At 37.1% G+C, this 12,093-nt stretch overlaps 1 protein-coding gene across 1 annotated transcript in view; it reads right to left on the bottom strand.

The window, feature by feature from the left end:
- Positions 1 to 12,093, bottom strand: part of PRKG2 (protein kinase, cGMP-dependent, type II) — a 92,174-nt gene that overhangs the window by 10,834 nt on the left and 69,247 nt on the right. Inside the window, exons 13-15 of the mRNA XM_008580242.1 lie at positions 8,699 to 8,862; positions 4,705 to 4,827; positions 3,862 to 3,924 (exon numbers count right to left, since the gene is read on the bottom strand). Coding sequence (XP_008578464.1) covers positions 3,862 to 3,924; positions 4,705 to 4,827; positions 8,699 to 8,862 — 350 coding nt within the window. The remainder of the gene's footprint in view (positions 1 to 3,861; positions 3,925 to 4,704; positions 4,828 to 8,698; positions 8,863 to 12,093) is intronic.

The following is a 12,093-nucleotide window of genomic DNA, read 5'->3' on the forward strand; positions in this document are numbered from 1 at the left end:
CTCAGCTCATTGGAACACATTCTATTTTATGGAATAACATGTTGCCAGATTCTAGAATCGCAATCAAAGCAATTGAGCTCTTCAACTGAATTTGTTGTAATTCTGTTCTTTGACAGAATTAAGGCCAGAATGAAGAAAAGGGGGAAGCCATGAGATCCGTGGCAGGGGGGCCTCCTAGATGAAAGAAGGTGGTAGGTGTGTGGTGAATGCAGATGAATCTAGAAAAGAGAGAGAGAGAGAGAGAGAGACCAAGAAATAGCCAGAGGCCAGATCATGTAGGGCGTTGTAGGGCATGGTAAGGGATCAGGATTTTTATGTGTGGTGGGAAGCCATTAGAAAGTTCTAAGGAAATGATGTAATGTAGTTTCCAAAGGGTAATTCTGGCCGCTACACAGAGAATGACCACAGGCGGCCAGGATAGGCAGGTGGTGGGGGGGGTGGGGGGGCTGAAAGCTGGAGACTTTCTGTGGACTGCCACACTGCTCTGTCTGTGGGCATACCAGAAGTTATGCTCCTCCATCTTTCTCAGTCTCTTCTCACCCCTGGGGTTGGTTTTGGTTCAATTCTTGACTGGATTTCCTATTCCAAGTCTAAGCTTAGCAAAGAAAAGAAACTGAAAACAAAGAGGACAAGCTCTAGTACATCCCACTTCAGATGTCATTCTTAACCTAAAGTGCCACAGTGGGACAGCTGCTGGAACTCTCGTCAAAGAGTGAGAGTCAGACAGCACCCCAGCTCTTCTGCCCTAGCTGTGAAGCCACAGGAGCCCTTGATCCACCCAGGACTTCTTCCCATAGACTGAGGCCCCATTTTCAGAAAGTTCTAGGTACACAGTTCTGTGGATTCTTTTCTTTTGCCACCAAATATGGCAATGATTCCTTTTAACATATTTTACAATGTTCTCTACCCAGAAGGTATCCATAAATATTAATAAAAATTATAACTGTTACTCTACTGAATCAAAGAGCCTATGAGCTTCTTGCAGAGTTCTTGTTACAATTTGACTTACGGCAATATTTACTTAACGTGAATGACTATTCACTTAACACTTGGCCTTTTGACACTAACCACATTTTAAGCAATGCAAGTGCCAGCATGCACTCATGTGTGAAAAATATTCACCAAAAAAATATTAGCAGCAACAGCACATAAATTCCTCCCTCATTTTTAGAAGACCTGTTGAAGCTATTCTTGAAAGTAATTTCAGAGACTAGAAATATTAAAGGTCATGTTAAAATACTTGAAACAAATTATTCCTCTTCCTTTAGGAAAAATTTAACTGTACCCTACGAGGATATTAGCCTAATATCCTTTCCTTAAGATGGTGTTCAGAGACTAGTACCTACTTTATAAGTTAGCTCGTAAATAGGGGAGAAAGGAGCTCTGTAATTATTTTTAGGAAAGATGATTAAAACAGAATGGACAAATCCATATAACAATGTCATGTTTAACTGTATTATTTTTAAACACAAAATTAAATACTTTCCTAAGAAAAAAAAATAAAAGTTTTACTCTAGAGGAGAGTGAGAAATCTGATGGTAAACTTTAGAAAGAATTTTTTTCTTTTAATTCTAAGAATATACTGGGTGAAGAAGCTATAAACCTTAGAGATTTGTAGAAGGTTTTAAAACACTCCTATTTGGAAGCAGACAAATGGAGATCTATTTTTCAACTCTACAGTTACACGTGGCAGACAATTCTGCCTATTAAGAAGAACAGGCAAATTAATCCCTATAGGGAAGGAAATTCAAAATTCTTTTTTACCATGCTGGCGGTGGGGAGAAAATCCTTTAGCAGCAATTTGCACAAGCGTCCAATGACAATTTGACAGCTACATTTAAGTGAGCCTCGTGTAAATAAGGAGAGTAAAAGATAAAGTTGGAGACTGTTAGCAAATATATCACTTCTATTTCCCAACCACCACAGAGAAAAAAGCAAGCATGAAGACTATTCTTTTTTTTTTTTTCCTTTTTGTCTTTTTTCATGACCGGCAACGGATCGCAACCCTCAGTGTCGCGCCCGTACTGGACCAGGACCGGCAATGGGATCGCAACCCTCAGCGTCGCGCCCGCACCTCGCTCAGCCAGTGAGCGGCCGGTCTGTATGTGGGATCCGAACCCTCAGCGGGAGCGCCGCCGCACTCTCAAGCGGTGCACTGTAGCAGTGTGCCACCGGGCCGGCCCAAGACTGTTCTTTAATGAGAGAAAAGGAGAAATATATTTTGGAAGAATAACTTTAATTGACAGGACACCTGTTTCCTCAATATAAATGATGTGTTTATATGTCATTTTATAATGAGAAAAGAAATTGTGAAAACAGCATGTAGTACAGGAAGAAGACAAATTAGAATCTAAGACAAATAATGAGCCTTACAACTGAAGGCAATCCACAGGATGACAACGAACATTAAAATACTACAAGCATTTTGATGTCTATAAAGTCCACAGATGTGTCTGTCTATATCCCTTGCTCCTATTTTTCCCTCCCTCCTGCCCTTTCTTCCTAATACACCCTGAGGCAGAGCTCGATACAAATTTATAGTGTTGAATAAGTGGCTTTATTTCAAGAAAACTCATGAATACCCAGAGCAGGGCTGGCAGCTTGGGGAAGTTTTTTTTTTTTTTTTTGAAGCTGTGCCACTACTGTTAAGGAAAATGAATAGCCTTTCTATTCAGCAGCAGCATCTCTCCCTTCATTTTCACACTGTGTTGATGTGCTCCTAATTCCTCAGTGAAAATATGCACAGAGGAATGAAATATCAAGAGGCGTTTTCATTTGTAAAAGTGAACATATCAGTGTATTCTAAGGTTTTCAATAATGAAATTATAGAATTCATTTTTTGTACTATCAATGTTTTCTTTTAAGGGTTTTATATCTGTAAATCATAAGCAAAAAAATGAAAACGTCTCGAATATTACAGAACTTAGCCAAGCACTGATTTAAAAAGCAAAAATCTTGAACTACTACATTTGAATATTTAACCAAATCAGAGCGGATGTTTTATGGAGGTATCAATGGCTCTGAAGGCCGCTTTAGAAATGCACAGGACTGAGAACAGAACTGAGGTTATCAGAGGTGGGAAAGGGGGAAAAGGAAGAATTGATAAAGGGCCATGAAAAATAATAACATTGTATAATATTGAACATACTATTATTCTGATTCAAGCATCACATATTGTGCATAGGTATTGATATGCAACTCTGTACCCCATAACATGTAGACATGTGCAATCATTTCAATTAAAAAAAAAATTCACAGAACTGGAAAGGTGTGTGTGTTAGGTTACTGCATAAGGATGAAACATTGTTTGAGGTTCTGTGGAAATCAATGTACTTTACCCTAATAGTAAAATACAACATGAGGCTTCAGAATTTGGAGAGATATTCAAAGGAAAATTATATTTAAAATAAATATACACTATTAATTAAAACTTAAATAGAATACTATTTATCAGTTGATTTAGCTGACCCATTTTCTTGAATATTGACAATGACTATATCCTACAGTATCTATAAATTAAATGACAAGATTAGAATTTAATTCCTTTACAGAACCCAAGGTGATATTAAAATATAATAATAAAATAGCAGTGGATAAATACCTAAGTTGCTATGACTTGAAGATGTGATATTGTAACGTGTTTCATAACTTCACCTATTCTTGATATGAATTTCCAGCATTAGAGAAATCATTTTGAGGTTGATTATTGTAACTACATCTAGTAAAACATATATAAACACCAAAGCACCAAAAAGAAAAACTTGGAAGTCTACCAAGAAACCCTTGTGGCCTGCTAAGAAGAGCTGTCAAGATTACCACATTATTCCACAAATTTTTATATTTTTCTTGGTAAATATGTACCTGTGTTTCTTAATGTCATTAATTCCATTCTTCAGATTTCCCAGCCTTTCTGTTGGGTTTTGCCTAAAATGATAATTATTTAAAGGCAGTTTATAATAATTATACTTGAGTAAATTTAAAATTAAAATGTAGTATTTATTTCTTCATACATTTATTCATTCATCAAATAACAGTCATAGAGTTTGTTCTGTAGAATTAAAATTACAATTGAATTAAAGTTATACACACACATACACACACACACACACCAGCGCTTTAAAAAAAGCTATGAATAAATGCTGAAAAGAGCTGAATGGCATTATCTTACCAACTCTAAGAAAACCAGGGAAAGCTTTAGAGAATCAGTTACACCTAAGCCGAAAGTTTAGAAGCATGTAGGAATTCCTATTGGCAACCCACAGCTAGGTTTTACGTTCTAAATTTACCAAATTTTCGTGCTTTTTTTAAAAGTTCAAATGTGAAAAAAAAAACTAAAAAAGCAGCCAAATTAATTTTGAACAAAGAAATCTAGCAGTCTTCTATTTTCCTATAAATAATTTTGAATAGTAAGTAGAAATGTGTGGTAATTCAAAATAAGAGCAGAGGAGTACTTTTTTAAAAACAAATATTGAAAGAGGACATATAACAACACTTTATCAAAATAACAAGATTGTAAATTAATTAATCTTTTTTTAACCTGAGGTCTGTGGTTCTATTTTGTTCTATAACAGACAAAAATGATTCCCAAAGGTAACCTGAGAAATTTAGATCACTTTCTAAACTGTAAGTAAAAATGTGTAGAAATGGAAACTGGAAGCTTTTACACGTTCTCCAAGACAAGGGATTACTAATTGTCATTCTCACCTGCAAAGCCTGCGAATCAAATCCTCAGGCCGTCTTGTGATCTTTCTAGGAAAATCCATCTTTTCTATTCCTTTGAGAATCAAGTTATAGGTCATCATTTGGTCAATCCCAGAAAAGGGTGGGCTAGAAAAAAAATCCGAAATAGGACACACTAGGACCAGAGTCTGAGATACATTTAGAATTAATTTTCTTTCTTCCTTCCTTTCTTTCTTCTTTCTTTCCCTATTCCTTCCCTTCTTTTCTTTCTTCCCTCCCTCCCCCTTCTATTAGTTGTTTTATAACAAATCTGGACATATGCTAGAAAATCATTTCATTATGTTCATATCACTTAACAAATGACACACACATGCACACACACAGGTAATTTGTCAGTTTGTGACGATCACTAAAAAGGAAGATAAAGGAGGGAACAGAGAGTAACAGAGAGAAGGTGTTATTTTTTTAGACAGAGTGGATAGGAAAAGCCTCTCTCCTAAGGTAACAATTTAGAAGCGTTCTTGGAACAGTGAAGTGAGCCGTGTGGCTGGTGGTGTGAGTGGCAGGAGAGGAGCATAAGAGATGAGGGCAACGTCACATAGATCTGGGGGGCTATGGTAAGAACCTGGGAATACAATCCGGTCAGTGATCTAATTTACAGCAGCCAGAGTAAACTTTTTTGATGTGTGGACAATAAACTATGATGGTGGTAGTGAAGGAGATGAAGGCCTGGTAGCCTGACCTAGGGCAGTAATGTTGAAAATGGTGAGGTGTGGTTGGTTTCTAGATCTATTTAGATGGTGCAATGGACTGAACGTTTGTGTCCCTTCCAAATTCATATGTTGAAACCCCAACCCCAATGTGATAGTATTTGGAGGTGGGGCCTGTGAGAGGTCATTAGGTCATGAGGGGGAGCCCTCATGAATTGGACTAGTGCCCTTTTAAGAAGAGGCCTAAGAGCTAGCTGGATGTCTTTCCACCATGTGAGGATACAACCAGAAGTCAACAGTCTGCCACTCAGAAGAGGGCCCTCATCAGAACCCTACCATGCTGGCACTCTGATCTGGGAATTCCAACCTCCAGAACTGTGAGAAATAAATGATTACTGTTGAAATCACCCAGTTTATGATATTTTGTTATAGCAGCCCAAGCTAAGGCTGAGGTAGAGCCAAGAGGATTTGCTAATGGGGTGAATGTGTCCTGTGAGAGAGAGAAAGGACTTAAGTATGATGCCAAAGTGTGTTGGCCTAGGGGACAATAGAAAAGAGCTATCGTTTACTAAGAGAAGAAAGACTGGGGTGGAGGTAAAAGTGCAGAGCAGGTTATGGGGAAGGGAATCACGAGTTATGTTTTGAACATCCAAATGGAGATGCCAGACAGGCAGCTGGATTTACAACTGTGGCATTCAGGGAAGAGGTTAGGGCTGGAGGTATGATCTGGGGAGTTGTCAGACATATTTACAGCTGTGGGAGACATGATGACATCACCCAGGAGTGAGTGGATAGAAAAGAGGCCAGGGACTATAGTGGCCCAATGTTGAGAGGTCAGGAAAATGAGAAAAATCCAGCACTGCAGACTGCGAAGGAGCCACCAGTGTAGGAAAAGGAGACGGTCCTAGAAGCCAAGTGAAGAGAGTATTTCAAAGAAAGTATTGCTAAGATAAGGAAAAAAGGATTGAATTTGGATAACATTTTAACACATATGTTTTGCTTTTAAAAACACTTTCGTTAAGCCATTTAATTTTTGAGAATTAAAGATGACTTTCATGAAATACTCTGCTGTATCTCAGTCATGCTTGAAACCTTTTGATACTGAGAGTTCCCACCCCTGGTAATACACCTGAAACAAAGTCAGTAACCAACTTGTCAATAATCTATGTTTCACTAGTAAAGAATATAAGGTGGGAAACAAAAACCATTTCTATGATATTTCAACTTATTTAAATATTGACAACTACATTGTTTTGTTTTTTGTTTTGTTCTTTAGTTTTTTTTTCCATTTTCATTCACCTCCTGACACTCTAGAGCTCATGGCATTTAAAATTAACTTTTCTCATGTCCTACCTTGGAAACATTTATGAAAACAACTTCCCAACTTCTTTATGACAGCTCAAGTCCACCTTAGCAATTCCAATTTTGGGGGCTTTTCCCCCTTCCTTATTCCCTCACTTTATTTTCCTACTCCTTATGAAAATTTATTACAACTGATAAAGACTGACATGTGTATTCTCTAGTTACCTACAGGAACCATCACGTACGTCTTAGAAATGTAGCTGACAAATTTCCCAGGAATGAGGAAACAAACTCCTGAAATAGAATTCCTTGTTCCCAAGACTTTAAACAACTTTTCCCTCTGAATGACTGTCTGGAAATTTTTTTCTTTCCTCCTTCCTTCAGAATCTTAACTAATAAATATTTGAAAGTGATTATAGATAATATAAAATGATCTTTCATACTGTTTGCTCAATGCATGTAGACAAAGATATAGAATATAATCACAGGAAATCACTGAAGACTGTAAGCTAAAAAAAATCAAGAAAATTCTATGAAACTCTCCGTTTTGTCAAGTATGTGTTGAGACTTGTATCCCCAACAATGGACTCATCCCAGTATTTCTTAAACCATTGTACATGTGAATCCTCTCTGAAATTAACACTGAGAATATCTGGTCATAAAGGATTCTAAGGATGATCAAATCAGTTAATGAGAAAGGGAGGTGGATAACCAGGAAGAAAACTGATCTGAATCCCGTGTATGTCCATGCCTTATATCATAAAACCATACATATATATATATATAGCACACATATATATGAAAAGTGTGTCACATTTACAGGCAGAAGACCTAGGATCAAATTACTGACCTTATGCAGGTAGCTCTGTCACCTGGTTTTCTAGTCCATAAAATCAAAATCATAAAATAATAATAGTAAAAATTGATACCATAAAATAATCATAATAAAAATTCCTGTCTTATCTTCCACACAAGTTTGTGAAAAGTAAACCAGATAATACACATCTCAGTGCTCTGTAAACTGTCAAGGGCTTTCCAAATGTGAGGTAATATTACATATTGTCTATGGGTGTGTCTGCATGCACACTTGTGTGTATGTGTGCACATGCATCTAAATATTTGGAATCCTGGATTCATTAATATGGTTCTTCAATCTCTTTGGGAATGATAATTCAATTTTAACTGCTAAAACTCTGTTGCGTCTGGTCTCTGTTCATTAGCACCTCTAGAAAGAAGTTGACAAGGGGATTAAAATTTAAATCCCATCTCAGTGCTCTGTAAACTGTCAAGGGCTTTCCAAATGTGAGGTAATATTACATATCGTCTATGGGTGTGTCTGCATGCACACTTGTGTGTATGTGTGTACATGCGTCTAAATATTTGGAATCCTGGATTCATTAATATGGTTCTTCAATCTCTTTGGGAATGATAATTCAATTTTAACTGCTAAAACTCTGTTGCATCTGGTCTCTGTTCATTAGCACCTCTAGAAAGAAGTTGACAAGGGGATTAAAATTTAAATCCAGCAATGTGGCTTTCTCTTAACATTTCTGGTTAATAATATGTCAAGAAGATGAAAGAACATGGCTAAATTTAGTTTAATTGATCAACAGATTCAACTGAACCAGGATTGCTATTTTCTCAATTACAAAAAAAGAGGAAATAAGAAGATAGCCCACAACTTTCATTCCTTCTTTTACTCTCATGTTAGATTATCAAAACCTTCATATGCTTAATATGTAATCTATAGTAATAGGTCTTGCCATTGTAGGTAAACCATAGCAATGCTACAGTCTTTTACTTCACCTTCTTAAATCTTTTCTCTGTGTCATAAACTAGTAAGCTCACTGTATGTGAAATGATGTAAAGAGGAAAAGACATCATACCTAATCACAAATACTTCCAAAACGTAAACTCTTAAATTATATATATACATATTTATCATTAGTACATTATTTTTGCACTTCTCTAAAGAAGAGGCTGAACAAAATTTGGAAGGTACATACTTGCCCGTTAGGAGCTCATACACTAGGATTCCCAGTGACCAAAAATCCACACTGAAGTCATGTCCTTTGTTGAGAATGACTTCAGGAGCTACATACTCTGGAGTCCCACAGAATGTCCATGTTTTCTGTCCAGATCCTATTTTCTTAGCAAATCCAAAGTCAACCTGGAAAAGAATGCCAAAGAAATTTTCAGAGACCATATAACTTATGCTCCTCCTTAAGTTTCTTTCTAATTCCCCAAATCTTCTACGTCCCCAACCTTCCCTTCATGCTACACACACACACACACACACACACACCCTCTCATATTCCTTTGCAACTTTCTATGTCCACAACCCCATGAAGGAGAGAGAAATGGCTTAGCAAGGGGAAGCCATACATAACAAGAGATTTGAAGCTCAGAGCAAGAAGGACTAAAACAAATTTCAATTCAATGGTGGTAATCATTGGGAAGAGTAGCAAAGGGGAAAGTGATGGACCCCCGTGCACTTAAAGGTCCATCATATAAGTAAAAATAATGACAAAATTGAGAGTTTGAAAAAGGTACTACTGCTAAGAAGAAGGGGGGCTTAACACTCTGCAGACTTTAAAAGCCATTATACACAGTGTCTGCGCCCCATACGTTTCGGTAGTCCAAAGCAAAGCCAGCATCATCTCATCCCAGCTTTGAGCTCTGTACACTTTCAGTCTCTCTCGGAGAGATAGTGATGGATAGCACCTGCACTGGCTTATTTATTCTGAAAATACACACTGAGCATTCAGTTTAGGTCAGACTTTGTGCTAGACCTATAGATACAGAGCCGGCTATGAGAAGAGAAACTTATGCGTATATGATTGATATTATATCATGTCAGACATGATAAAATAGAACAAAGTATAAACTCAGAGAACCGAAAAACCTACACTTCCAGAACATTAGGGACATATGATTGGGGAGGATGTTATCAAGAGGTGACATCCGAGCTTGGCCCTAACTGAGGACTAGAAGCTCTCCCAGGAAAATGAATCACTGCCAACCTCCTCTGTCCTCTTCCACTTCTCTGAGACTTTACTCAAGGAACTCTGTGCAAAGAATAGACAGGAAAGAAGGCTGGAGCTACAGAAACCCCCCTCACTGAATCGAGGCAGTGTATATGACTGAAATCCTGCCCTGCACAACAAACGGTTGGTTTCCTTCCACAGGGGTTTTTAGCATGTACTTTTATGTCCAATATATACAGATATTATTTTAAGAAAACTGCTCTCCATTTTAATAGCTTTATTATACATGGACTCTCTCAATAATACTCCAATAATCTCGGCTAAAACACTAAAAAAACAAGGTTAACATATCAAAATAAGCTCTCACCTAAAAAAGTATGAGTCAGTGAATATAAAATCCAGCCCCCATTTATTTATTCAAATATTAATATTTAAAATCTTTATTTTACCTTAAATAAGTCTCTTAAAAATTTATCTCTTATTAATACTTTCTAGAATTTAACACATAACAGCCAGGATTTCCTTATTGGAACAAAAGAATTTAAACAACCTAATTTGAAGTGTTTTCTTCCAATTTACTTTTACTGTTTTCTTTCATCCACACAAAATGACTCACAAAGATTACATCTAAGAGATGGCTGGGGATGTTATGAAATTAAAATTTATAACCAGCTGAGATCAGCACATCTACTTACTCCTCAGAGAAAGAACCAATATGAAAACCATAGCTAATTTTATAAAGACTGGAATTTGAGACAAGAAAGCAATGCTTATAAGTGCATATGTATGCATACATATATGGAAATATTATATTCTGTAGGTTTATAACAACCTTTCAACTCATTTTTCTAGTTGCACTTAAGTTTTCCTTGTAAGTGTAACTGGAAGTTCATTAGCTATTTCGGAGAGTTTTTCTAGCTCTGAAGTGATATATTTTAAATTGCTGGTTTTCTTTTAGTAATATTTACATATTGGACCAAAGAGATGGCAATATTATCAATTTTAGGATTTATCAAAACTTATCACTTTCTTTATCTCATTTAATCGTATCAACTTTGGTCTAATCCATTTGGTCACAGAAAACTGACACTCAGACCTATCCAAAGTCATGTGCCTAATACAAAAGACCCCAGATCTTCAAGTTCTGTGTACTTTCTATAAAAATCACACTACCTCTACCTTGTACCACACCATGGATGCCACCCCAAACCCTCAGTCTTTTTTTTTACCCCAGCCACTCCAAGCAACAGAAAGGTAAGTTCCTCCATTCATTCATTCAGCGAATATTCCCTGAATACCATTATGTACCAAAAACCTGTCTGAGGAGGTAGCACTGGAGCAGATCTGAGTGGAAATCTAAGGGAAATAAAAAAAGAGAGCTCTGTAAAAATCTGAGCAAGAGTGACTCTGCCAAAAGGAAGAGCTAGTTCAATGTCCTGAGATGGGAATAGGCGTGGTAACTTCAAGGACTGGCAAGAAGGGCAGTGTGACAGTTCCACACGCGTGAAGTGGAGAGAGACAGGAAGTGAGGGCAGATTATGGAGTGTTGGCAAACCACAGAAAGAACTTCAGATTTTTTTCTGAGAAGTCATTGTAGGATTAAGAGAAGGGGTGTAGCATAGCCCAACTTATGTTTTAAAGTAATCATTCTAGCAAACAATGAATCCTTTCACCCACCTCAATTCTACTAGCAAAACTGGGCTTTCAAGAAGAAATCTCTGGAGAAGTTGTTCACAGATTTTCCCTTGACTCTATTAAATTCTTATTATTAAAGATGGCTTACATTACGCTAAAAGTTTAAAAACATTGTCTCCAAAGATTTTAATAAGCTAGAAGGTATTAAAATGATTCTAAATCCTCAGTGATGATTGCATCATTCAGAAAGAGAAAAATTAGCATTGCGGCTTGCTGGAGTTGGTGTCCAGTAAGTCTGAGCTTTTTCCCAGAAGTTTCTCTCTGGGTCAGTAAATGTGTCAGATTTTGGTTCTCTCGGTCACATAAAAATGGACACAAAATGACCAGTCTAATTAAGCCAGATGATTCACGGAGACATAACTTTCCATAAAAATATTTATGTGGCATTTTTAGGGCACTTACTCTACCCAAGTCTAGACAAGGGTAAAATGGAATCTGTCTGTCCTGTCCACCGACAACCAAAGTTGATTTAATGTCCTTTTGATACTAATGTCCATCCACTAAAAGAAACAATGAATGGTTTCCATCGTGCAAGTGAGAGTGAGAGAGGCTAAGGCATGGGCGCATGAGTCTTCCATAACAATGACCTATTCTTCATGGGGACATGGTAAGTCAGCTAAAGTACTTAAAGTATTTAGTAGAAGGTGAGCAAGATGAAGGGAAGATTTGCATGCACAAGGACAAACTGGAAAAATCCTTTGAGGCTTATCTCATGTACC

This window comes from Galeopterus variegatus, unplaced genomic scaffold (genome assembly GCF_000696425.1).
Source record: "Galeopterus variegatus unplaced genomic scaffold, G_variegatus-3.0.2 Scaffold2046, whole genome shotgun sequence".
Classification (NCBI taxonomy): Eukaryota; Metazoa; Chordata; class Mammalia; order Dermoptera; family Cynocephalidae; genus Galeopterus; species Galeopterus variegatus.